We start from the raw sequence: 24,240 nt of genomic DNA, 5'->3' as shown, positions 1-24,240 counted from the left end.
TAGAAATGCAAATGCTAATCAGTTTAGAGATAAAATGTGGTGTTGCCAGGTGTTACAGAGAGGGGGAAAGGAGGCATCAATATGAAATTCAAGAAATTATAGTTTGATTATAATAGTTCAGGCATACAGCAGTGTTCTCTTTGTGTTGATGGAATTTTACCATAATCTAGTTTACGAACACAAACATGGAGGTCAAAACCTAAGCGGGCGTCTGAGAGAGAAAGAGGAGGCCGATGGACAGATAACAGAAGATAAAGAGAGAAATATATGAGAAGAGACAGTTGGAGAGAATTACAGTCAACTTGAGGGATTTCATTATCCTGCTCTGACTGAATTATCTAATCGATGGATTGAATTAAAGAGGAGCCACCTCTTCTGTCTGATAGTCCTGATGTCCTCTGTGGTTACTGTCCAGGCTTAATGACACCAACCTGGCACCTGGCTGGTACAGATTCAAAGTATTGTTTGTGTTTTATTGTACAGTTTTGTTATTATATTCTGTGTGTGCCAAATGTTTAATATGTTTAACCCTGTTTTATTTATGAAATGCCTCCCAAGAAACAAACAAAAACAACATTTCTACAAGGTTCTTCAATACTGCAGCAATACTCAGGTTCTTCTTAGAAAAAAAACTACAAAGAAATTAGAAATAATAATATCACCTGGTGTAGAAAAATCTGCACTGTCGTCAGCCTCCATTTGGATGAATAATAAATTATAAATTAACACAAATTAGATTTGAGATGCTTTGGTACAGCATTGTGTGCATGGACAGAGACATACCAAAATCTTATAGTAACAGAGCAATGATTCAGTCTTTTACAATGTATTTCACAAATCATACAGACAGAGAGAAGTAGTGCAATCATGTCACCTAAAAGAAATCAAAACTGTTGTTGTGTAATCCTTGATTTAGTCCCTTTATTGGTCCTCATCTTAACCTTCAGTCCTCATTCATGGATGAATCATACATTATTGTGATGACATTCACATAGTTTCATGTTTAATATTTTTTCCCTGAAAACAACTAAACCTGAAAAAAAATCCTTCAGATATTTAATTGTCACGTAAGTAATACAAACATGTTCAAGAAAAAAAACAAAAAAACAAATCAATTAAATCAAGCATCAACTTCAGATTTGGATATATGAACAAGTCCCCATGATTGATTTTTAAAAAAAAAAAAAAAAATTCTTTAAAAATGATTTACACTCAGAGTTTTGCCTCTTATGAGATAATTTCTCAAATACTGCATTTTCTTCGTGAGGATAGTTTATTTACAATAGTGCTGACCCTGTTCCCAAACATGTTGTAAGGTTGTAAATGTTTTCTAGGCAGGTTTCCATTAGCATCCAAAAGACTTTAAACTTACCTCAGCCTACTTGAGTTTCTTAATCCATTATTGTTGTTGAGTTAAATTGTGTGGTTAGTCAAATATCACAAAGTTTATAATCACCTGCTATAGAAGCTTGATTGAGTCCACCCAGATGTCTGAGAGGACTACTCTATATGTTTGAATAATCTTTAATGCCTTTAGACTGTAGAAAGTCCTCTTTACAAATAGATATTTTGTATGAAGGGTTTGTTTTGTACATGGAGAACAAAATGCTGTACAATGGTTCAACCAGACTGACAGCTGGAAGAGACAAAGATCCCTCTGAGCAACAGTTCAATAAGAGGGGAAGAAATCAGCAGTCACTGGTTAAAAAACTGGAAGCTTAGAAAATGTGTGCAGATTTAAACAGGAACAGGTTGCTGTTTCAGCCAGGTCAGTCTATAACAAGCTCGAATTAACAGGCAATGTGTAAGCACAGCTCCTCTTCAAACTTCACGAAAGAAATATTTAGAGCCCAGTTGTACCACTGTGGTTCAGTAATGGTCGAGGGTCAGTTAAACTTTTCTGGACTGGAAAACAAATTCAAAATCCGAATTTCAACAGTATTCTCAGCATCAGCTTAATGGAAGTTTGAATCATTTCGTTCTTCTTCTTTTGGGGCCAAAACTATTTTAAATCGAAATAACACATTTAGTGCCTGAATTATGTTAATCTCCATTAAATACTTACCCATACTTATTATTGAAGGAGAGAAGTAAAAACATCGATAAAACAGCTGATTCAACACTTCAATACTTCAATTATAGTGTATATCACAACCATACAATATCACCATAGAAGTAAAATTTACAACAAACAACAAGAACAATTGTGATTTTCATGGGGACTAATCACCAAACTCACCAAACAAATTTTCATAAGTTTCATAAGGAAAACTGTTCCATCTAAAACACTGCAGCAGCAGTAAAGTACAGAGTATGCAATTAATGTGACTAAATGGGCTAGAAATGCTTGAATGCTGGTGCTGTCCCTTAGACAGCAATTCACATAGTATTTCTTTTGCTGCATCCTGAGTTTAGATGTTTTGTCTTTTATGTCTCAAACACACACACACACCACCACCACCACCACAGCATCACATCACAGCCAGTAGAGAGTTAAGGTGTTTTCCTCTCTAAATCAGTGAGCTCCACCTAGTGGACTGCTTTTCAAGTCCAAAGTACCAGTTGGAAGGTACTGTATGTTTTAAAGGAGCTGTATGCCCAGGCCTGCCCCTCCCTAAACTGCAATGATTGACAGCACTCGATATCTGACCAATCAGAGGGGTGCGCTGGCAGGCACTTGCAGAGCTGCAGCAGGTGAAGAGTTGTCGACATGTCGTCCAAAAGACGCCACGAGTCAGGAGCGAGCAAGAGGGAAAAAAAGGGCAAAACAACAGGAAGCTCGTGCTTCACTTGAAGGTGGGTATGTTGTTGAAATAAAACTTTGTCGCACAAACACCTAAGCTGCTACTCATTAGATAGGAATCTCTGTCTAGACTGGAGAATTTTTTTTTTCCAGTGGCCCTGATTAACATTTATTGAATATCTTGTTAACGCCCTATGTATTCACCTCTGATGAAAAGGAGTGGTAAAATGACCAGCTGGTGGTCGTATATATTGATAGGCTATAAACTTTAGCCAATATATATTAGCTAAAGTTTATAGCCTATCAATTTATGTTGTTAATTTAAGTTTTTGACGATTTATATGGAGGTAAATGTCGCCATCTGTTGGTGAATTTGATTCATAACAGTCAGCTTTTGAGGAGAGAGGGAAATACTGATTGAAATGAGTGTGTAACTGATGCATTTGTTGACAGAGGGAACTAAACTTGACTGTAAAGTTTGAAATATCAGTCTGTTTGATCCTGAATTAGTATGTTTTCTTAGGACTGTAGTCTGTACATAATAATAATAATAATAATAATAATAATAATGATAATAGTAATGATAATAATAATAATAATAATAATAATGCAATAATAGATAGCAATAGTAGTAGTTTTTTGTTAATATTAGTAGAAGTAGTAGTAGTACTACCAGACCAGTACTAATAGTGGTAGCAGTAGTAAAATTTCGCTTGGGGCCCCAGTTTGGTCAGGGGCAGCCTTGTGTATGCCACATTCAGAGCATTAATACAGCAGCAAACAACTATTTGCTATGTAAAGATATAGTGATGTAATGGTGTCCTGAGCAGATGGTGAAGCCACATACTCTGTGTTGTTCAGTGAGCTGCTCAGTTTGTTGTTTTGGTACACTGTCCCTTGGTCTATGCATCTCTCTGCATGTGAGTCCCTGTGTGTGTATCCCACTGGCTAGTTTATTGCTGCTGCTCTTGCTCATATGGCAGTTACTCGTGATAACGACATTCCCACCCACTACATATAGGCCCGTTCCACCGCAGGAACTTCGGGGTAAATTTACGGGGCCAGGGCCGTTGGTGCGTGTCTCCACCGCAGGAACCACCCCTGAAGGACAGAGTTCTGGAACTTTTACAGGGGCTAAACAAGTCCTTGCCTTGGAGTAGGTACTCAGAACGGCCCCAAGAGACTCCTGGCTGGGGCTTGGGGGTTACTTGGTGCTGATTGGATATACTCAAGGCGGGATGTGACGTTTTGTAATTACTATGGTTATCGTAGATTAGCTGGGCTAACCGTTATCTGTTAGCCGTTAGCCGTTAGCGGTGTCTGTAATAACTCAGTAACTCAATATACGGTCCGTGAAAAATTTTTTTTTCCAGCAGATATCTTAGTTACAACATGATTGAGCTAGCATAGCAGTTTTGTGTTGCTATGTGTGGTATTTATTCAGTTTTGGGAAATCACGATGTCTAGAAAGCATCAGTGGCTGCAGCTGACAGGGGTCCATGTCATTGGTTCGACAGCCCATTGGTTCGTCATCTCATTAGTCCGACTGTCCGCGGTGCTGAACGGCTCGCAGCGGGCGTATGGTGCGCCGCGACCAGTTTGAGGTGGAGCAGGCTCACGGCTTATGTTTGTCACTTTCTTTTTCATTTTAACCCACACCATGATCTTTTCCTGACCCTAACCAAGTGGTTTTTGTGCCTAAACCTAACCAGACCTTAACCACAGGGCATCATGATGATTTCGGAACGGACTTCAGAACAATGAGTTTAATATTGTCGGAACAATGGGATGTTGAACCAATGGGCTGTCGAACCAGTGGGCAGTTCCCAGCTGACAGCTAACAGGAGCAGCAAAGCTAACATCAGGACGTCATCTGTTAAAAGCCTCCCGTTGTCGGATACAAAATGAAACTACTCCAGTTAGCTCAATCATGTTGTAACTAAGACATCCGCTGGAAAAAATATTTTTTTCACGGGCCGTTTATTGAGTTATTGAGTTAATACAGACACCGCTAACGGCTAACAGCTAACTATGTCCCTACGCCGCCCCGGTCAAAATGGTCGCGCAATAATTACGTCACATCCGGAGCCCGGTAATTTTACAGGAACCTTCCTCCTACTCTGCTCTCTCAGTGGAGACAATGTGGTTGAGAGGGCCGAGCGAGAGGACGTTCATGTAGTAGTTCCTGCCCCCCAAATAGTACCAGGAACTTCTTCAGTGGAAACGGGCCTAGTGTCACTCTCCAGCCCCCCCTAGGTTAACAGTTACCTCTGTCAGCACTGTTACCCTGTTAGCCTCCCACTTCCATGCTGAGAACCATCTGCAGACAATCTGTATCAGACTCTGAATTGATATACCCTTAATGTTGTCGTAGGTGACATTGTTCATCTTAATTTTTTAAGACTTTTATGAAATGTCTGATAAACATGGACCATGAAGCCTACAGTGTCACTGCATCCAACCTACACCAATATTAAGGCACAAAAGTATTTTGCACGTAGACTTTTTTGTACAATGCATTTATTTATATGTTACTGTAATATGTTGCACAATTACATCATTTAATTCAGCCCCTTTGAACAAATAGCCTTCATCAAAGATGTGATAATAACTTTTTGAATAACAAATGTAGATCAAAACCAAACAAATCTGGGTACATACAGTAGTTAACCTAGAATACAACATAAATATAACATAGCAGCAGTATTTTCATCATGCCATGCTTCTGTCTTTATACATAAAAAAAATTGGGACCTGGCATCAAAAAACTCACCTTGGTAATTATTAGTTCCTGTGATTAGAGAAGAAGTAATGTCCATCATTAACATTAACTATTCATCAGAATGAGGCTTTGTCTGACTCTTGCAATGGTGGAGAACAATTCTTGTAGCACGGTAAAGCCCTCCAATACAAGCCAAGTGCTAGTTTGATCAGGTGGTGAGACTTGTTTCTTACTTGTTTCCAGAAAGGAGAAACCAAAGAACAATCCCACATTAAATGAAGAAATGTACCTGCTCTCTGAAGTGTAACTGGCGGATAGAATTACCTTTATATAATTCTGTAATGTGTAAATTTGTCTACGGTCTCTTTGACTGACCCAGCAGTGTCAGCTACTGTGTTTCAATATATCCTCTTCACTGTTTGAATTTAGATCTCTTTTCAAAATTTTCCTGAATCATCACAGTGACCACACAAAGTGTTTGCCATCATTTTAAATAAAACTGAACATAACAATTTGTTCTCCTTTGCAATAAACCTCAAACTCTTTATGCAGGTTTTAATATGTGGATATCCTCAAAATTCCCACTTTCCAGGGACCACAAATAGAAAGAAAGACCCAAAGCTTCATACAACCGTGTCAACTCATCACTGCATCTAATGTTTCTGTCTGGTTGTTTTTGCGATGTGAGGAGCTGTAATCCTGTGGACTGGCAACAGTACATTGTGGGCATTATGTCACCTGGCTTTAACTGACTGTAGCCAATGAATTTTATGTGGTCTTAATAGTTCTGAAGACTTAATTGACAGATGTGGAGCCAAGTCATTGTTTTGCATGTCATGAGTAAGCCTCATGACTTTGCACTCAAGTCCCAAGTCAATTCCCAAGTCTTAAACTTTCAGTTTTCAGTCCTAAACAAGTCATATAATGTGCTCCTCAGCAAATGAGATGCCATTTATGCCAACAAAATAATATATTAAATTTACCAAAATCTTGAATGCTTTTTAGAATTTTTTTTTTCTTAAAATATTTTTTTTTGGAAGCTGTTGCTGTAAGTCTGTAACTTTTAGCCTGAATGTTTTGCATACTGCAATTAATTTGACCACCACAAAGTTTTTGTGAATGAACAAAACTGTCTTTGGTATCAATTTTTCCAAATCATACTCCGTAATCTAACATTAGTTCTCCGTGGTTCTCTCCCGCAACTTGATGGTGTTGGATTTGTTCACACAAAGTGGATCTGGGGAATTCGGAGTGGGAATGAATAGTCACAACGTTATGAGATGCAAACAGGTGTATGGTCAAAAAAGAGAGAGCTTGTCGAAGCAAAATTCTGAATATTAAAATACACTAACGCTAATTTGGAAGAATATTGTGTCCAAAACAGAACATATCCATTGAGCCATCATGACCATCTTGCTAGAAGTCCAAATCTTAATATAAAAAATAAATATCCTGGGGCAAGTGCCCTTAAGTGTTGGATAATAGTTTTTACATCTGGACTGTATGATTAAAAAAATAAATAAATAAAAGAAATTCTGAATATTAACACTAAATCTCAATATTAACACTAAATTTCCCTCATTCTGCAAATGAACAAAGTTGACTTTTTCAGCAAAACTACCAAAACAGAGTGCAGTTCAACATACCTCTTTCCACAATTTTTGTTTTTATACCGGCAACAAGGTACTTGCTCACTCTGGAAGTGATAGAAAATGCGGAATGTTTATGGAATGTTTGCATTGTTTGGCAGGAAAATGACAACCTATAGCTAGAGGCCACTGTATTAGTTAATCTGTCTATGTATATATATATATATATATATATATATATATATAGGATGCAGTATATGCATGGACTTATCAGCATTTCATAAGCAACCATTTCAAAATTACTTTACAAATACATGATATTTACTGCCCTTGAATTCTTCCAAACCAACTAGCCGACCCAAAACATGGAAAAAAATAATGAATGAATGAAAATGAAAGTAAAGAAGTTGCATATAATGAGCCATTTTACTTTCACTGTAACAGTGCTGGTATGCTGAACAAGATCTGAATGATGAGTACATATTTCACACAGAATCTGAATTTGCACACTGCCTTTGAATCGTCCCTCTCTTGAAGTCGAATCTTTTAATCCTCTCTTTTTCTACAATTCTTTATTGTATTCTTTCCATATTTCGCCCACTTGGTAGCGAAATAGTTAAAGAACCTCCATTAATCGCGCAATTTAAATGTGAAAAGTCTCTGACTGACCGTCACCTGTGTGTATCTGGAGAAGGAGAGGGGCAGAGGGAGCGGAGCTGTGGAAACTACACAGTTGTTTTACATGCAGCATTGTCATCTGCTCATTTCGTTTGTGTTAGTGGAATTATTAACCAGACTCTTCCACGTCCATGCCAAATTTGTAGGGCTGTAGTCTCCTGGTCGACTAGTCTATATTTGGTCGCTATGCTCTCGTCCGACCAAATTCTCATTAGTCGAATAATCACCGTGTTACTTTCATAAGGAGAAAAGTGCTACATCAACAGCTTTCCAGGATTAATCCATTATTTCCTGCAGCGGGGGGACAGGCTAAGTTACCTGTGAAAATGGGGGTGTTTTCAAAAGCTGAAACTATTTCCCTCAGTGGAAACAAAGCTTGTATTTACTTGTATTGACTTTTTAGGACTCCATGCCTGCAACAGCTGTGGCCAGAGGCATTATATCTTCAGGTTGTCCATCTGTCCATTCATCAGTCCATCTTTTTGTACGTCCAATGCGATAACTCAAGAACACCTTGAGCGAAGTTCTTTAATTTTGGGACGAACATCCACTTGGACACAACAATTAACTGATTCAAATCTGGTGGTTGAGGGTCAAAGGTCAAAGTCACTGTGGTCTCGTGTCTCTCTCATTCTTGTTCATGCTGTATCTCAAGAAGGCTTTGAGGGAATTTCTACACATTCACTTGGACTCAACGATGAACTTATTAGAATTTAGTGGTCAAAGGTCAAGGTCACTATGACCTCACAAAACATGTTTTTGGCCATAACTCAAGAATAAACAAACACTATGCACTAACAACATTTAATACAAGTGTCTAATAAGACAAAATGATGAAGTGTTGATATTTTATATCCAAAAGGTCAAAGGTCACCTCCACTGTGACATTATAATGTTTTCTGCCCACTATTCAACACCACGTCTTATGAAAAACAACAAAAGGGGAAACTTTTGATCAGATACTGAACTGGTGACACTAATCTTGGGTGTCCACCTTGAAACTATGCTGAGTGTATAAAACTGTGCTGCCAGGTTGAAGATGTGTGTGAAGCATCCATGTTTTAGAATATGTAGCGTTGTTGCAACAAGATCCGTAGTTGAAGCATTGTCTTCTGTCATGATGACATATGAGTCTGGACAGACATGGATGTGAACTGCGACTTGACAGGTTCACAGAGGCATAGAACTGCAAGGTGGTAACTGCAGTCTTTAGAAGACTAACACAGAGACAGTGATGTATTGTACGGTACATAAAAACCAGAGTAGAGCGCCTCTGTGAATCTGTGGTGGAAAGTGTGCAGGTGGACTAAGCTTTCAGAAGTAACTTTATAGAAAGACAGTGTGTCTCTTGGCCAGTCCAGATACACTCCTACTCTGGGTGATGTGATGGCAATTGGTATGTTGGTCTCTCTCCAGTCATGCAATACCTTGTAGTTACGACCAAAACAGCTGACACACCATGACTTGTCATTGTATCCGAGCCAGCTTTCATAGGAACCAGTTCTGTCGATTCCTTTGTATGCCACACCGATGAAAGCTCCACCAGCCATGTCTACCTCCAAGTAGGAGCACCCAGTCAGACCCTCTCGACACAGCACCTGATCTTGTTAGTAAAATCGTTCAGGATGATCAGGATAAGGATGTCATTCTTCTGTATGTGAGACCTGTCCGCTCTGTTCACACAGAGACAGGCGTTTGTGTGCTGTGTTTGGGTCCAATGTGGGCCGGAATAAATCTGCAGGTAGAGACGCAGTGAAAGATTATAATATTGTGTGAAATGTTTATCACTTTCTTTCTTCAGTAAAGTCATCCACTTTTTTCCCTGAAAGCTTTTTCTCATGTGAAAGTGTAAAAAGACAAATAATAAAGCATGCTGATCCACTGTACAACTAAGGAAGATGATGTTATGTTGAATGGTTTCTGTCTGAGGGAATGGATTTATTGCCAGCACTGCACTGTAAGACTTGTGTGCTTTTACTGCTGATACTTTGATACTAAATTTTATTAATAATACCTCTGTACTTTTACTGATAATTTACTAATTTAATCAGACATCATTACTCACATTTCCTCGGCCCAGAGATTAACCTGTGTTCACCTCCATGGTCCACTCTGTAGAAAAAAAAAAACAACAGACAGTCTGAAAGTCAAGTAAAGTCATTGTTAGGAGAGGACACTTAAGTAACATGCGTTTATAATTCAATCTAATGATGGATGAATTACTGAACAGGACGACCAGGTACAGGCCCAGGGGCCCAAAGTGACAGGGGCCCCCTGGCCTTTACCTACAAAATGTCACTTGAATTAATACATACTAACCAGGTAAAGACTCAAACTGACCACAAGGAGACACAAAACAACCACAAGGAGACACAAAATTACTACAAAATAACAAAAAACTATGAAAAGATGCATATTGACTACAAAGGGAGGCAAAACCACCACAAGTGTGTGTTCTGCACATATGTGTGAAAGGTGATCATGCCCTTTGCACCTTACAGTTATGTCAGTACACGTCAGTATCACTCAGGCCTGTCTTCTAGAAATTCCGTTTGTATACAACTAATCTGAAAGAGCACATGTGTTTTAAGGGAAAGTAATGCTGAGCGAATTATGTTTTCTATTACTACAATGAGGAAATACTGCTCATTAGTGTATCTGGCCAGTCACAAAAATGTTTATCCCAACACATCAGCAAAAAGTTCACTGACAACATATTTTTAAGTTATTTTCTGCTGTAATTAGCAATCTTGCAATACAGTGTTCAGTTTTCACAAAAGGAAAGAGAGAAAGGAGAGAGAGGAGAGGCAAAAGAAAGGGTGTCAATATGTGAGCCAGTTTTTCTCCAAGAAAGGTGGGTAGCCTATAGTCTGTGAGTGGTAGAAATGAACCTGTTAGCTTAATGTCCATAGTGAAATAAGCCAGCTACAGACTAGCGTTAGCCTACATTTCACTCCTTTTAGCCTACATTAATCAGTGTAGGTAAATGTTTAGCAAGATATTCATATTAAATCAGTTGTCCCTGTCCCTTTTACCAGACTCAACAACAGATGAGTCAGAAGCAGCAGCCCTGTCTCCTCATAACTTTGAAGAAGGTGAGCAACAGTGTTGAATGACATGCCAGTTAGCATCATTGCAGGGAGTCTGTCTCTTGCTCTTTTTTACCATTGCAAAAAAGAAAAGGAAGTATTTTTTAATGACAGAAATTCAAACAAATTATTTTTCCACATAATGATTATTATGAAACAAAAGTAGCCTACAAGTGCCTGTACTGGATGCTGGACAGTTGGAAACATTAAGTAGCCTAACTCAGCACCTTCATGAGGCCTTTTAATATAATTTTCCATTTCAACTTTATTTTCTTGTTGGCATATATGTGCAGCTAAGTTAAAAAAATCTGCTGTTTTCATTATTTTGAGATGATGATCTTAATTTATTTTGATTGAAAAGTTAATATATATTTAAGGTTTTTTTTTTTAAGTCTTTCATTAATGTTAAGAGAATTTTCCATTTTGGGATTTTACAATAAAAATTACAATTAAACTGTAAAAGATGGCCTTTATCACATGTTTTATGGTGGCTTTTAATCTTGCATCAAATAGTGAACTGCATACTGTATGCAGACTGTTGCATGTACAGTTCACTAGCAGTAATGTGATTTTTTTTCATGGGGCCCAAAATTCCTGATGGTGCCCCTGACTTGAGGCTACAAAATGACACCCGATACTTGTTGCTGTGGACGGGCATGATGTGCTACAAATCAAAGCTGAGCTGGCCTCACCTGTTTGCAGCGCTCCAATGATGCTTCAGTGAGGCATCAACCAATCAGATATTTTGGTTTAGCTGTGTTATTTAGCTTAGTTAGCTGATGCTATGCTAGCTGTCTGTGCATTGTGGTGCACACGGGATGAAATGGGGTGGGAAAATGCAATGCTTATACATTGATAAAATATCTATTTTTAACCAAGTACAAACTTAAGAACATGTTCACTCGAGATACTTTGTGGCAAGTAGCAGACACATACAAGCCTGTGGCGATGTAACTATATCAACGAGCGCTTGAGCAAATACTTCAACAGTGACTCAGCGATGACATAGCTTGTCACGCTGTTGTGTTGTCACTCATAATGTGAACACAGCATTAGGAAGCCCTAATCATAACCAATGATTATTAGAGCTCATTCTGGAGCCAGATTTGCCCACTTTGTAACTCTTCTAAGTGCAACTTACTTGAGAGTGTCCAGTGTCCAGTGTGGATCCACACTGGACACTGGACACTCTCAAGTAAGTTGAGAGTGTCAAGTAAGTTGAGAGTGTCCAGTGTCCAGTGTGGATCCTTGAGCCCAGGAGATAGCAGTGTCACTCCTGAGTCTCCTGGATGATTCAGGTCCAGATCTCTTAGATGTGAGGGGTTGGAGTTCAGAGCTGAGGCCAGAGAAACACAGCCATCCTCTGTGATCAGACAGCCTGACAGCCTGAATGGAGTTGAAGGAGACATATTATACTCAGGTTCATACATTGTATTTTAGGTTTCTACTAGAGCACGTGTGCATGCTTCATTGTTCAAAAAACACTGTCTGAGACACTCCATTATAGCACCTGGCCCTTTAAACTCCCCTCCCAAAAAAGCCTGGTCCGCTCTGATTGCAAAGTGGAAAAAGTAAAAATCTCTTAGAAAAACTTGTAAACCAAGATCTTCACAACCCGACATGTTTCAGCCAGAAAAATTACCTTAAACGTGGGACAAATTACCAACATCGGCAAACAACATCACGTGTTTCTGTTAGCACGTGGCTACATGCAGCTACTTATTGGTTGCTAGCCCAACACAAATATGATACTTACATTACATGATGCACTCACATAATTTATGTCATTGCTCCTACATGTTTGTATCCTAAGTTTTGTATGTATGCTCTCAATGACCTCTTGTGTTGCCACCAGATTTTGCACCTTCAAACATTTTACACTAACATTTCCTCCTTACATAGACAGTAACAAAGGTTCCACTTTAACAGATCAGTTAAGTTGGTTGGGTTGATACATCTCTCTGTTGAGGCTGCCTTCCTTTGAACCATTTTTAGTGTGCGGATGTGTTTTTTAATGGATTCTGGTCTTGACTTCTGGACAATCAGGCCTCCTAAAGCACGCTGATTAGACTCGATTGTGAGTCCATGAAGGAAGTGGACAAATAGATCAAGATGACCGTTCCTGCTCTCCAAGGCCTTTTCCAAAGCTCCCTCCAAAAGCTCATGTAAAGACAGACTGCCTGTGCTTTCAGTGTGTGATATTTCTGGCATGGCTCTCTTGAATAACTTATTTGCAATACGTTCTGATGGTACAGGGGGAGTGGAATCTCATTTGAGGAAACTCTTCATGGCATTTATGTTCTGAGTTGAGTAACAGTGGTAAGCATAGACAGCAGCAAGAAACTCCTGAATGCTTCGATGGACAAAGCAGTAGACCATCTTACTGAAGAGTACACACTCTTCTTTAAAGATAGCTGTGCACACTCCGGAGTACAATGCAGCATCATTCACATAAAGCCCACACTCCTCAAGGTCTTCTTTGTAGAACATGAGGTTACCTTTCTCCAGATGTTCAAAGGCTAGCCTCCCCAGCTTCAGAAGAACTTCCTTGTCGGTCTTTATCAGCTCCCGTTGATTCATCTCAGCTTTCCCATATTTATTATTCTTCCTCTGTGTTTGAACCATCAGGAAGTGTGCGTACATCTCAGTCAGGGTCTTGGGTAGCTCTCCTGTATTTGTACTCCGCATGTACTCAAACACTGTGGCAATCATCCAGCAGAAAACTGGGATGTGGCACATGATCTTGAGGCTCTTCAGTGCCCTGATGTGTGAGATGATTTTCCCAGCTTGCTCGTCATCACGAAATCTTTTCTTGAAGTAGTCCTCCTTCTGAGGGTCAGTAAAGCCTCGTACCTCTGTCACACTGTGGATATACTGAGGAGGGATCAGACTGGCTGCTGGAGGTCTGCAGATTATCCAGAGTAGAGCAGAGGGCAGCAGTTTCCCTTTGATCAGGCTTGTCAGCAGTTTATCTACTGTGGATATTTGTGTGACATTGGACACATGCTCATTGCATTTGAAATTCACTGTAAGTCAGCTTTCATCAAGGCCATCCAGGATGAATGCAACTTTCCACATAGTAAGCATCTCCACTGTGAGTTTTTCTAGTGATGGATGGAAAAGGCTTAGCAGGCCCAGCAGGCTGTACTTTGCACCTTTGATCAAGTTCAACTCACGAAATGGAAGACCAAACAAGATCTTCACTGTATGGTTTGCTTTCCCTTCTACCCAGTCGAGGATGACTTTCTGTGCACAAACTGTTTTTCCACTGCCAGCGATGCCTTTGGTCAAGACCTTTAGACATTTGTTTTGTCCAGTTGAGGGCTTAAAGATGTCATTGCAGTTGATTGCTGTGCCACAGAAGGTTTTTAGGGTGAATACTGTATCAAGCTGCCACACCTCATGTTGAGTATTAATCCACTCACACTCCCCCTCTGTGATGTAGACCTCTGTGTAAATGGTGCTCAGATGGATTCCACTTTTTTCTTCAGCACTTCTTTCCATGACATATTCAAACTTCTTTTTAAGATTGATCCGATGTTTGTTTAAAGCCTCCTGCACATCGTCAGTCACTGAAAAACGCATCAGAAAGAAAAAGTAGAATTACAGTCACAAGCGAAGTGAAGGAAGCAATGTTATGTCTTTACAAAAATAAAAGCACTACAGGAGGAAGCATTCAAGTCTTGTCCACATGTCTACGGATATTTTTGACAACTACTCTTTCCCTCAACATTTTTGCCTCACATCCATGCAAGTTTTAGGTCACATAGGCAGATTTTTGAAAACGCCAACTAAGGTGCAGATTCTTCAAAACTCCAGTTTCCGTGTATCCATATAGATGTAGTTTATTGAAAATGATGATGTCATCACCTCATTTTGGACATGCCAATTCCTGCAACAACAATGGCGGACTACCAGAGAGCAGTAAAATCAAATTGTTCGTCACGTCTTGCTTTGCCAAAGCACCTTGGTCCAATAACTACTGCTATCTTTTGTGTTTTAAGTGACTAGTGTGGAAGGAAAATGAGCATGATGATCTTCTCTGGTGATAAAGTCTTGTTTACTAAAAACTGTGTGTATATATATAAATATATATACATATATGTTTTCAGAAATACATCAGCATGCATCTTGACAAGAAGTTATAGTTCAGTTGAACTTCCACGACTGCAAGCTTGCTGTGTCCTAACGCACACTGGTAACATTGAAATGATGTAGTTTTTGGCTACAAATAATAAATATTCTGCAGAATTTAAAACTTCATGCTTTATGGACTCTGGTCTTACCAATTTCAGAGTCTTTTCTAAAAGCTTGACTGAGTGGTTGTTGTACATGGACAGCTGGAATTGTCTCACTGTTGAAAGCAAGAGGGATTCCTGTGGACTGGTCACTTATAGACAGATGGCTCAGTGTTGGGGAGTCAGGTCTCTGGCTCTGATAGAGCTGGTCTCTGGAGTAAATCAGCAAAACGTTTTTGTGCCCAAATTCTAATATCTTTTATCATAACATTAACAAAATCATATTTGATCAATTTTATATCAGTATTCAAACTTACTTTGAATCAGAGCCACTTTGCTCCTTCTTGAAGACAAGAGGAAGTCCCTTGGACTCGTCACTCCTCATGGACAGACAGCTAGGTGTTGGAGACAGTGGCCTCTGTTTTTGACTTTTGGGCCTGGAAATTAAAAAATCCAGAAGAATTGCTCATGTCACTATAGTAGCTACCAGAACTAGTACAGTATACTGAGCAGGTGCTGCAGTTCCCCAGATTGTACTTTTTGCACTTTAAGGGTGTTTAGCTAGCCCATGTGAGATGGGGTGTTGTGTGGCACAATAAAAATAATGTCATTATCTCATCGCTTTAACCCTAAGTAAAAATGATTTCCTAGTGTCATCGTCATGATCATTTGTCAGCTTACTTGGAGTCAGCTGAGTCCATTGGTAGTGGCTTGTTGCTTAAATATGGAGGCTCATCTCTGGACCTGTCAGTCTTCACAGACACACAGCTGGCTGTTGGAGAATTAGGACGCTGGTCCTTCAACTCTCGTCTGCAGTCATCACAGAGTTCAAAGTTCAACAAAAGAAAACTGGCTGCACTGGGTGGTTCCCCGTTTCTCATAACAGTAAATGATAAAAGAAATAGATCAAATGACATCAACATCAAATCTAGCAAAGTCAAACTTGAATTAAATTGCATAATTGTGTCTGCTTCAGCAACAAATCTGCTCTGGACATCACCTGTCCTGTGTTGTTCTTTGAAAAAAAATCAGAAACCAAAGTGGAGAAATTTACTGTATATTTTGGAATATGTGTTTCCACTCATTGTAAGCTACATGTGGCGGCACTCTCTGATTCCTACAGTCTAACACTGACACTCTCAGGTTCCCTACAGTGTGACATCGGCTCTCTCTGGTGTCCTGAAGTGTAAGCCTCTTTCACACAGGGCGCAGAGCAAGCGGAGAGCAAGGCGCACAAGACAGGATTTGGGGGAGTACAGGCTCGTTCAGGAGCTACAGCTCCAAGGTGACCGCTTCCGGGTATACTTCAGGCTCTTGTCTGCTATTGGATGTGCTGAGGTGTCATCACAATGCGTTGCGGTGAAATTAAAAAATGTTCATTTCGAGCGCAGGCTGGCAGCACGCAGACGCCGTGGCATGCGCCATCTTGCGCGCTGCTCAGCTTGGCGGAAGCACTTACACAATGAATGGGTTCGTCGGCGGAGGTCTGCGCTTTGCGCGCTCTGTGTGAAAAGGGCTTTACGCTCTCATTTCCTTCATGGTAACAACGGCACTCTCTCATTCTATACAATCTAACGATGGCTTAGCAACACTACTACACTCTGTTGTTTTCTACAGTGTAACACCAGCACTCTTTCAGTCCTTTCGGTGTTAACGCCAACACTTTCTGAATTGCTATGGTATAACAGCAGCATTCTCTCGTTACCTAAAATTTAACAACAGCACTCTCCAGTTCTCTATACTGCAACAATAGAACTCTCTGGATACATAATGTTTGACGACGAAAAGAGATAACTAAATGTCAGTTTCGTTGGACTTTAAGTTTTGCTTTTGCTGTTTTTCCTGTTTGCATTCCCATACTTCATGATGCATTATAGTAATGTGATTATTTTTTCAGTGAAAAGTTGTGGAAGGATGTATGCCGAGAGTTGAATGTTTATAAGTTGTGTTTCTCTATGTACAGTGAACAGACAGGTTCAACAAGTTGTATTAGACTGGCACAGAGACTGGCCTCAGTGGGTTTTTTTATGTGTTGAGTACAGAAAACGGGTAGTGTGAGCGTTTAGAGTTGTTTAAAAGCACCTTTGATTGTATGGAGCCTTTGAAGTAAATTCAGTTTGGTTGAACTGAATAAGTATCTTGAGCAACAGTGCTTACACACAAATTAAAGTGCAGATCAATCTCACCAGATTTAACATGTAAGTGAAACATTATTCATTCAGATCTGTCCTATAATTAAGTCTGCCAAGTTTTTAGTAAACAAGGGCTTTTTGATTTGGCTAAAAAACAACTGTTTTGAGTGTAAACATTGAAGAAGATATGAGGAAAACAACCAGAAATGGGCATGTCTGGTTAGTTTGGAGTTCAAGCTAGCAACCTAAGATCTGAGCTCCTTGACTGCAAACATTATACCCTGGAAATCCAGAGTTCTCGCGAGAGTACAATTTGAATTTGCTCAGCAAGTCACTCTGGCAATCAGTAATGATGCTCATTACCCATGCCCTTGGAGCCGAGCTGCACCAATCACATCGGTGTATCTGATATAGGCGGGCCAGAGGCGAGCTAAACAGATGATGACAGCGCTGCGATGACGAAGTCCGGAATCAGTCAGAAAACATTCCAAGATGGTTATGGATGAACACCAGTTGTTTGAAACAGCTTTGGCCGCTACAATAAACGAGTTAGATTTGGCTTTTTCTCTAAAAGAGGAACAGAAGACGGCGCTCGAGTCTTTCCTTTGCAAGAAGGACGTTTTTGCTGTTTTGCTGACCGGATACGGCAAGAGTCTAATCTACCAGTTAGCTCTGCTGGTAGCTAAGCTCTGGATACGTCACCCCGTGTATTGTTCTGATTGGTTGTAGTGTTAACCAATTGTGTGCAGTGATCCCCTCAAGTTGGGCCATTTTCATTACTCATGGCCAGACCCTAAATCTTTAAAGATTTCTAAACATTCATCGAGACAGACTGAAGTATTTTGTTTATTTTTGTCTAATTTATTTTAGATTTTCTTGACATTGGATAACGAGCCTTGTTTAAAAGAACAGAATTTAAATCTATGATTTTTGAATAAGCTCAGCGGTCAAACAGCAGTTGACCTGTAGAGTGTGCTGGACCAGGACTGAATTCATCATAGTGAGTGTGTTTACAAGGTCTTTAGTATCCCGGTTTTGATTGGGTTTTTTAAGTATCCCGTTTTTGTGTTTGTGCATGTAAACACCATATCCCGACTTCAGAAACCGGGTTATGCCCTTTTCCCGGTTTCAAGAAACCCGGTTTTGCCACCTGGAGTACTCCGATAGAAGCCGGGATACTGGAGCATGTATACACCTTATCCTGGTCTCTGATGGCTGCCCGCCGTGTGCGCAGGTGCCAGAGTGACGCACCAGATATACAGACAACATGGCGGCAATGACAGCTTCCCATTTTTGGAGCGACGAAGAGACTGAATTTTGCCTGAAAATGATGAAAGAACTCAACATAACTATGTGTTTAGACAGCAGAAGACACAGAAATGCAATATTTGTTGTTGTTCTCTCCTCCCATTGCTGAAGATGAAGTGGATGAGCCATAGCTGTAATGCGACGTGAGTATTTACTAACGCTAAGCCCGCTAGAAGCCACAGAGATCTCATTTTTGTCTTACTTCTAAATATAATAAATATATCACATTTCCTGCTCAATCTGTTATACCCAAAAGACGTAAAAGATGTAACACACGCCTGCGCAGATAGGATGCAGTGATCAGAAAACAGGTTACTGGTATTTATCATGTATACAGGGATATGAATAACCGGGTTTCTCTGTGTTCCATGTAAACATCATATCCCGGATATGCTCAAAGCTGGGATAAGCCTCAAAACCAGGATACTAAAGTCCTTGTAAACACAGTCATTGACTAGTTGTTGCCTTATGTGAAACTGGATGAGCTCTGTTTAAAATGTCACACTGTCTAAAGTCTGGCTGTGTCAGTTTTTTTAGGCATCTTTTAAATAATCCCCAAAGATGATAAAACACACAGTGTTGAGGCTGTTAATTAAACACTGAACAAGGCTCCACAGACCTGTCATCCTCTGCAGACAAACAGGTAGAAGACTCTAGCCTTTGTTTCTGGAGGCCCGTGTAGACTTCCACTTCATCTTCCTCACAGAGGTCCATTGTGAAGACCAACTTCACATGTGGATGAATACAGTTTTCTGCAATTAAAAAAAAGACAGCTGTCAGAAAGCACTTGGCAGAATTGGTCCTCTGTTGGCAGCAATAGTCTCAGATGCAAATCATCTTATACCTCAAACACACAAAAATTATGTTTGGATAGCATTATACAGTTACACATGAGGTATATATATGATTGTTTCCTCACAGGAATACATATATAAGATGCAAACTATCTTGTAATTCTAGGACAGTGAGAACTTTGCTCTTGCCATTTATCATCTTTCACTGCTGTAAAGGTTCAAGGTTCATTGTATTTGTCATTTTTTAAACAAGGGTTGCACAATCAAGTGTAAGGTGCAGCCCCTTCATGCTGCACACACATAAAACAAAAGAAAAGAATGATAAAATGAAACAAAATACTTATACAGTTATGAATTTATAGTGTTTTTGTTGATTTGGCTGTTGACCACTTCAGCTTTTGGCTGAGTGAAATGAAAAATGGATGCTTTGAACTGTTTGGTTATCATTTTAACATGACAAATAGAGTTTCTTGGATTATTTGTGTGCTTAAATACCACCTGAAACCAAAAGTCAACAGTTGTGTAACATTTAATGTTCTCTATATCCACCACATATGCCTTAAGGGCTTGGTAAAATGATCCCCCACTACAGTGAAATTACATTTAGTTCAGTTGTTTACTCATTTTTAAAGAACAGAAATGACAATAATCTAGGGGTGGGCGATATATATCGTTAACGATAATATCGTCATTGTTGTTTTAACGATGTGCAAATTTACACTATCGAGTATGCAAATGACTTCACAAAAACAACTGAAAACACACTTTAAACCAGGTTCAAACCCCACACATTCACCGAACAAGAGTTACGTAACTTGCATGCAGCAGCACGCTGCAGTACGCCTAGGTGGTCACATGATCTCTCACTGGCACCTTCCCAGCAAGTTAGCCTGCTGCTAAACAAACATTAGCGAGACAACACACGGATGCTCCAGCAGATGGGTCAACTGTAGTGATAGGTCCCAGCCTGAAAGGTGGAACTCATGCTGTATTGTGTTGCAGGGGAACAATTAATGGGTTGCTCAAGTACCTGAAGCCTGCGTGGTTCATGAGTGGTTTCTATTTAACAAAAGAATTATTAAGTCTGATGGCTGTTGGTATAAAAGAGTGTGTGTGAGAAATAAACTCAATCAGCAATCAAGCATTTTCTTTATTAAAATAAATTAATACATTTATTAATATGCTATACTATGTTTTGTATTGTGTATATTGTGTTTATACAGTACAGTACCGCCTATATATATATATATGTGTGTGTGTATATCAATCAATTCAATCAATTTTATTTAGAAAGCCCAATATCACAAATCACAATTTGCCTCACAGGGCTTTACAGCATACAACATCCCTCTGTCCTTATGACCGTCGCAGCAGATAAGGAAAAACTCCCCAAAGAACCCCTTTAACGGGGAAAAAAACAGTAGAAACCTCAGAAAGAGCAACTGAGGAGGGATCCCTCTTCCAGGATGGACAGACGTGCAATAGATGTCGTACAGAACAGGTCAGCATAACAAATTAACAGTAATTTGTATGACACAATGAGAGAGAGAGAGAGAGAGAGAGAGAGAGAGAGGACAGAAGGCAATAACAGTAACTTACAACAACATTAATGAAAGTAATAATATAGTTCTGGCTACTGTGGTACAATATGTTTAAAGTATATATTAATATCTGATAGTATACATGTGTGACAATAATCATATGTTTATAATGACAGTAGAAGTATGACTAATGACTAATGATGGCAGCAGCAGCAGGAGGCATCTGGCAGGACCACGGCAGCAGCACAGTATATGTGTGTGTATATCTCTATCTATCTATCTATCTATCTATCTATCTATCTATCTATCTATCTATCTATCTATCTATCTATCTATCAAAAGAATACAGAATGAAAAATGAAACAAAATACTTATACAGTTAATGAATTTATAGTTTTTTTCATTTGACTATTTACATTCAGATTCTCACTGAAGGCATCAAAACTATGAATGAACACATGTGGAGTTATGTACTTAACAAAAAAAGGTGAAATAACTGAAAACATGTTTTATATTCTAGTTTCTTCAAAATAGCCACCCTTTGCTCTGATTACTGCTGTGCACACTCTTGGCATTCTCTCCACCACATATGCCTTCAAGAGGTAGTCACCTACAGTGAAATTACATTCACAGGTGTGCCTTATCAGGGTTAATTAGTGGAATTTCTTGCTTTATCAATGGGGTTGGGACCATCAGTTGTGTTGTGCAGAAGTCAGGTTAATACACAGCCGACAGCCCTATTGGACAACTGTTAAAATTCATATTATGGCAAGAACCAATCAGCTAACTAAAGAAAAATGAGTGGCCATCATTACTTTAAGAAATGAAGGTCAGTCAGTCCGGAAAATTGCAAAAACTTTAAATGTGTCCCCTAGGTGGAGTCAAAACCATCAAGCGCTACAACGTTAGCTGGCAAACATGAGGACACCAGGAAAGGCAAGACCAAGAGTCACCTCTGCTTCTGAGGATAAGTTCATCCGAGTCACCAGCCTCAGCCTGAAAGTTAACAGCAGCTCAGATCAGAGAGCAGATGAATGCCACACAGAGTTCTAGCAGCAGACCCATCTCTAGAACAACTGTTAAGAGGAGACTGAATCAGGCCTTCATGGTCAAATAGCTGCTAGAAATAAACTCAATCAGCAGAGGCAACAAGCATTTGTTTAAAATAAAGAAACATTTATTACAAGGAATGGACATTAGACCAGTGGAAATCTGTGCTTTGGTCTGATGAGTCAATATTTGAGATCTTTGTGTATATCAACCACCGTGTCTTTGTGAGGCCCAGAAAGGTGAGCGGATGGATTCCACATGCCTGCAGTGGTTTCCTAGCAGCTATTTGACCATGAAGGCCTGATTCGCGCAGTCTCCTCTTAACAGTTGTTCTAGAGATGGGTCTGCTGCTAGAACTCTGTGTGGCATTCATCTGGTCTCTGATCTGAGCTGCTGTTAACTTGTGATTTCTGAGGCTGGTGACTCGGATGAACTTATCCTCAGAAGCAGAGGTGACTCTTGGTCTTCCTTTCCTGGGTCGGTCCTCATGTGTGCCAGTTTCGTTGTAGCGCTTGATGGTTTTTGCGACTCCACTTGGGGACACATTTAAAGTTTTTGCAATTTTCCGGACTGACTGACCTTCATTTCTTAAAGTAATGATGGCCACTCATTTTTCTTTAGTTAGCTGATTGGTTCTTGCCATAATATGAATTTTAACAGTTGTCCAATAGGGCTGTCGGCTGTGTATTAACCTGACTTCTGCACAACACAACTGATGGTCCCAACCCCATTGATAAAGCAAGAAATTCCACTAATTAACCCTGATAAGGCACACCTGTGAAGTGGAAACCATTTCAGGTGACTACCTCTTGAAGCTCATGGAGAGAATGCCAAGAGTGTGCAAAGCAGTAATCAGAGCAAAGGGTGGCTATTTTGAAGAAACTAGAATATAAAACATGTTTTCAGTTATTTCACCTTTTTTTGTTAAGTACATAACTCCGCATGTGTTCATTCATAGTTTTGATGCCTTCAGTGAAAATCTACAATGTAAATAGTCATGAAAATAAAGAAAACTCATTGAATGAGAAGGTGTGTCCAAACTTTTGGCCTGTACTGTATATATATATAGATAGATAGATAGATAGATAGATAGATAGATAGATAGATAGAGATATACACACACATATACTGTGCTGCTGCCGTGGTCCTGCCAGATGCCTCCTGCTGCTGCTGCCATCATTAGTCATTAGTCATACTTCTACTGTCATTATAAACATATGATTATTGTCACACATGTATACTATCAGATATTAATATATACTTTAAACATATTGTACCACAGTAGCCAGAACTATATTATTACTTTCATTAATGTTGTTGTAAGTTACTGTTATTGCCTTCTGTCCTCTCTCTCTCTCTCTCTCTCTCTCTCTCTCATTGTGTCATACAAATTACTGTTAATTTGTTATGCTGACCTGTTCTGTACGACATCTATTGCACGTCTGTCCATCCTGGAAGAGGGATCCCTCCTCAGTTGCTCTTTCTGAGGTTTCTACTGTTTTTTTCCCCGTTAAAGGGGTTCTTTGGGGAGTTTTTCCTTATCTGCTGCGACGGTCATAAGGACAGAGGGATGTTGTATGCTGTAAAGCCCTGTGAGGCAAATTGTGATTTGTGATATTGGGCTTTCTAAATAAAATTGATTGAATTGATTGATATACACACACACATATATATATATAGGCGGTACTGTACTGTATAAACACAATATACACAATACAAAACATAGTATAGCATATTAATAAATGTATTAATTTATTTTAATAAAGAAAATGCTTGATTGCTGATTGAGTTTATTTCTCACACACACTCTCTTTTATACCCACAGCCATCAGACTTAATAATTCTTTGTTAAATAGAAACCACTCATGAACCACGCAGGCTTCAGGTACTTGAGCAACCCATTAATTGTTCCCCTGCAACACAATACAGCATGAGTTCCCACCTTTCAGGCTGGGACCTATCACTACAGTTGACCCACGTCTTCCGAAGCTGCTGGAGCATCCGTGGGCGGTGTTGCCATGTTGTCTCGCTAATGTTTGTTTAGCAGCAGGCTAACTTGCTGGGAAGGTGCCAGTGAGAGATCATGTGACCACCTAGGCGTACTGCAGCGTGCTGCTGCATGCAAGTTACGTAACTCTTGTTCGGTGAATGTGTGGGGTTTGAACCTGGTTTAAAGTGTGTTTTCAGTTGTTTTTGTGAAGTCATTTGCATACTCGATAGTGTAAATTTGCACATCGTTAAAACAACAATGACGATATTATCGTTAACGATATATATCGCCCACCCCTAGATTATTGTCATTTCTGTTCTTTAAAAATGAGTAAACAACTGAACTAAATGTAATTTCACTGTAGTG

General features: G+C 39.5%; 1 protein-coding gene across 1 annotated transcript; it reads right to left on the bottom strand.

Moving 5' to 3' along the window:
- Positions 1–12,143: 12,143 nt before the first annotated feature.
- On the bottom strand, positions 12,144–15,866 carry LOC125879630 (NACHT, LRR and PYD domains-containing protein 3-like). Its single transcript, XM_049561595.1, has 5 exons — positions 15,741–15,866; positions 15,377–15,496; positions 15,108–15,271; positions 13,320–14,393; positions 12,144–12,207 (listed from the first exon to the last, which is right to left on the bottom strand). The coding sequence occupies exons 1-4, from the start codon at positions 15,758–15,760 to the stop codon at positions 13,855–13,857; spliced, it is 843 nt and encodes a 280-aa protein (XP_049417552.1). The 5' UTR covers positions 15,761–15,866; the 3' UTR covers positions 12,144–12,207; positions 13,320–13,854.
- Positions 15,867–24,240: the final 8,374 nt, after the last annotated feature.

Source organism: Epinephelus fuscoguttatus, linkage group LG19, assembly GCF_011397635.1.
Source record: "Epinephelus fuscoguttatus linkage group LG19, E.fuscoguttatus.final_Chr_v1".
Lineage (NCBI taxonomy): Eukaryota > Metazoa > Chordata > Actinopteri > Perciformes > Serranidae > Epinephelus > Epinephelus fuscoguttatus.
This window is presented reverse-complemented; position numbering and strand designations above follow the sequence as displayed.

Bases quoted from the DNA above. Each gene is read 5' to 3' on its own strand.
- LOC125879630 (XM_049561595.1), bottom strand. From the start codon at position 15,760: ATGGACTCAGCTGACTCCAA. The intron at 15,497-15,740 runs GTAAGCTGACAA...TTTAATTTCCAG, and splicing joins ATGGACTCAGCTGACTCCAA to GCCCAAAAGTCAAAAACAGA. The intron at 14,394-15,107 runs GTAAGACCAGAG...TGCGTTTTTCAG, and splicing joins TAGAAAAGACTCTGAAATTG to TGACTGACGATGTGCAGGAG.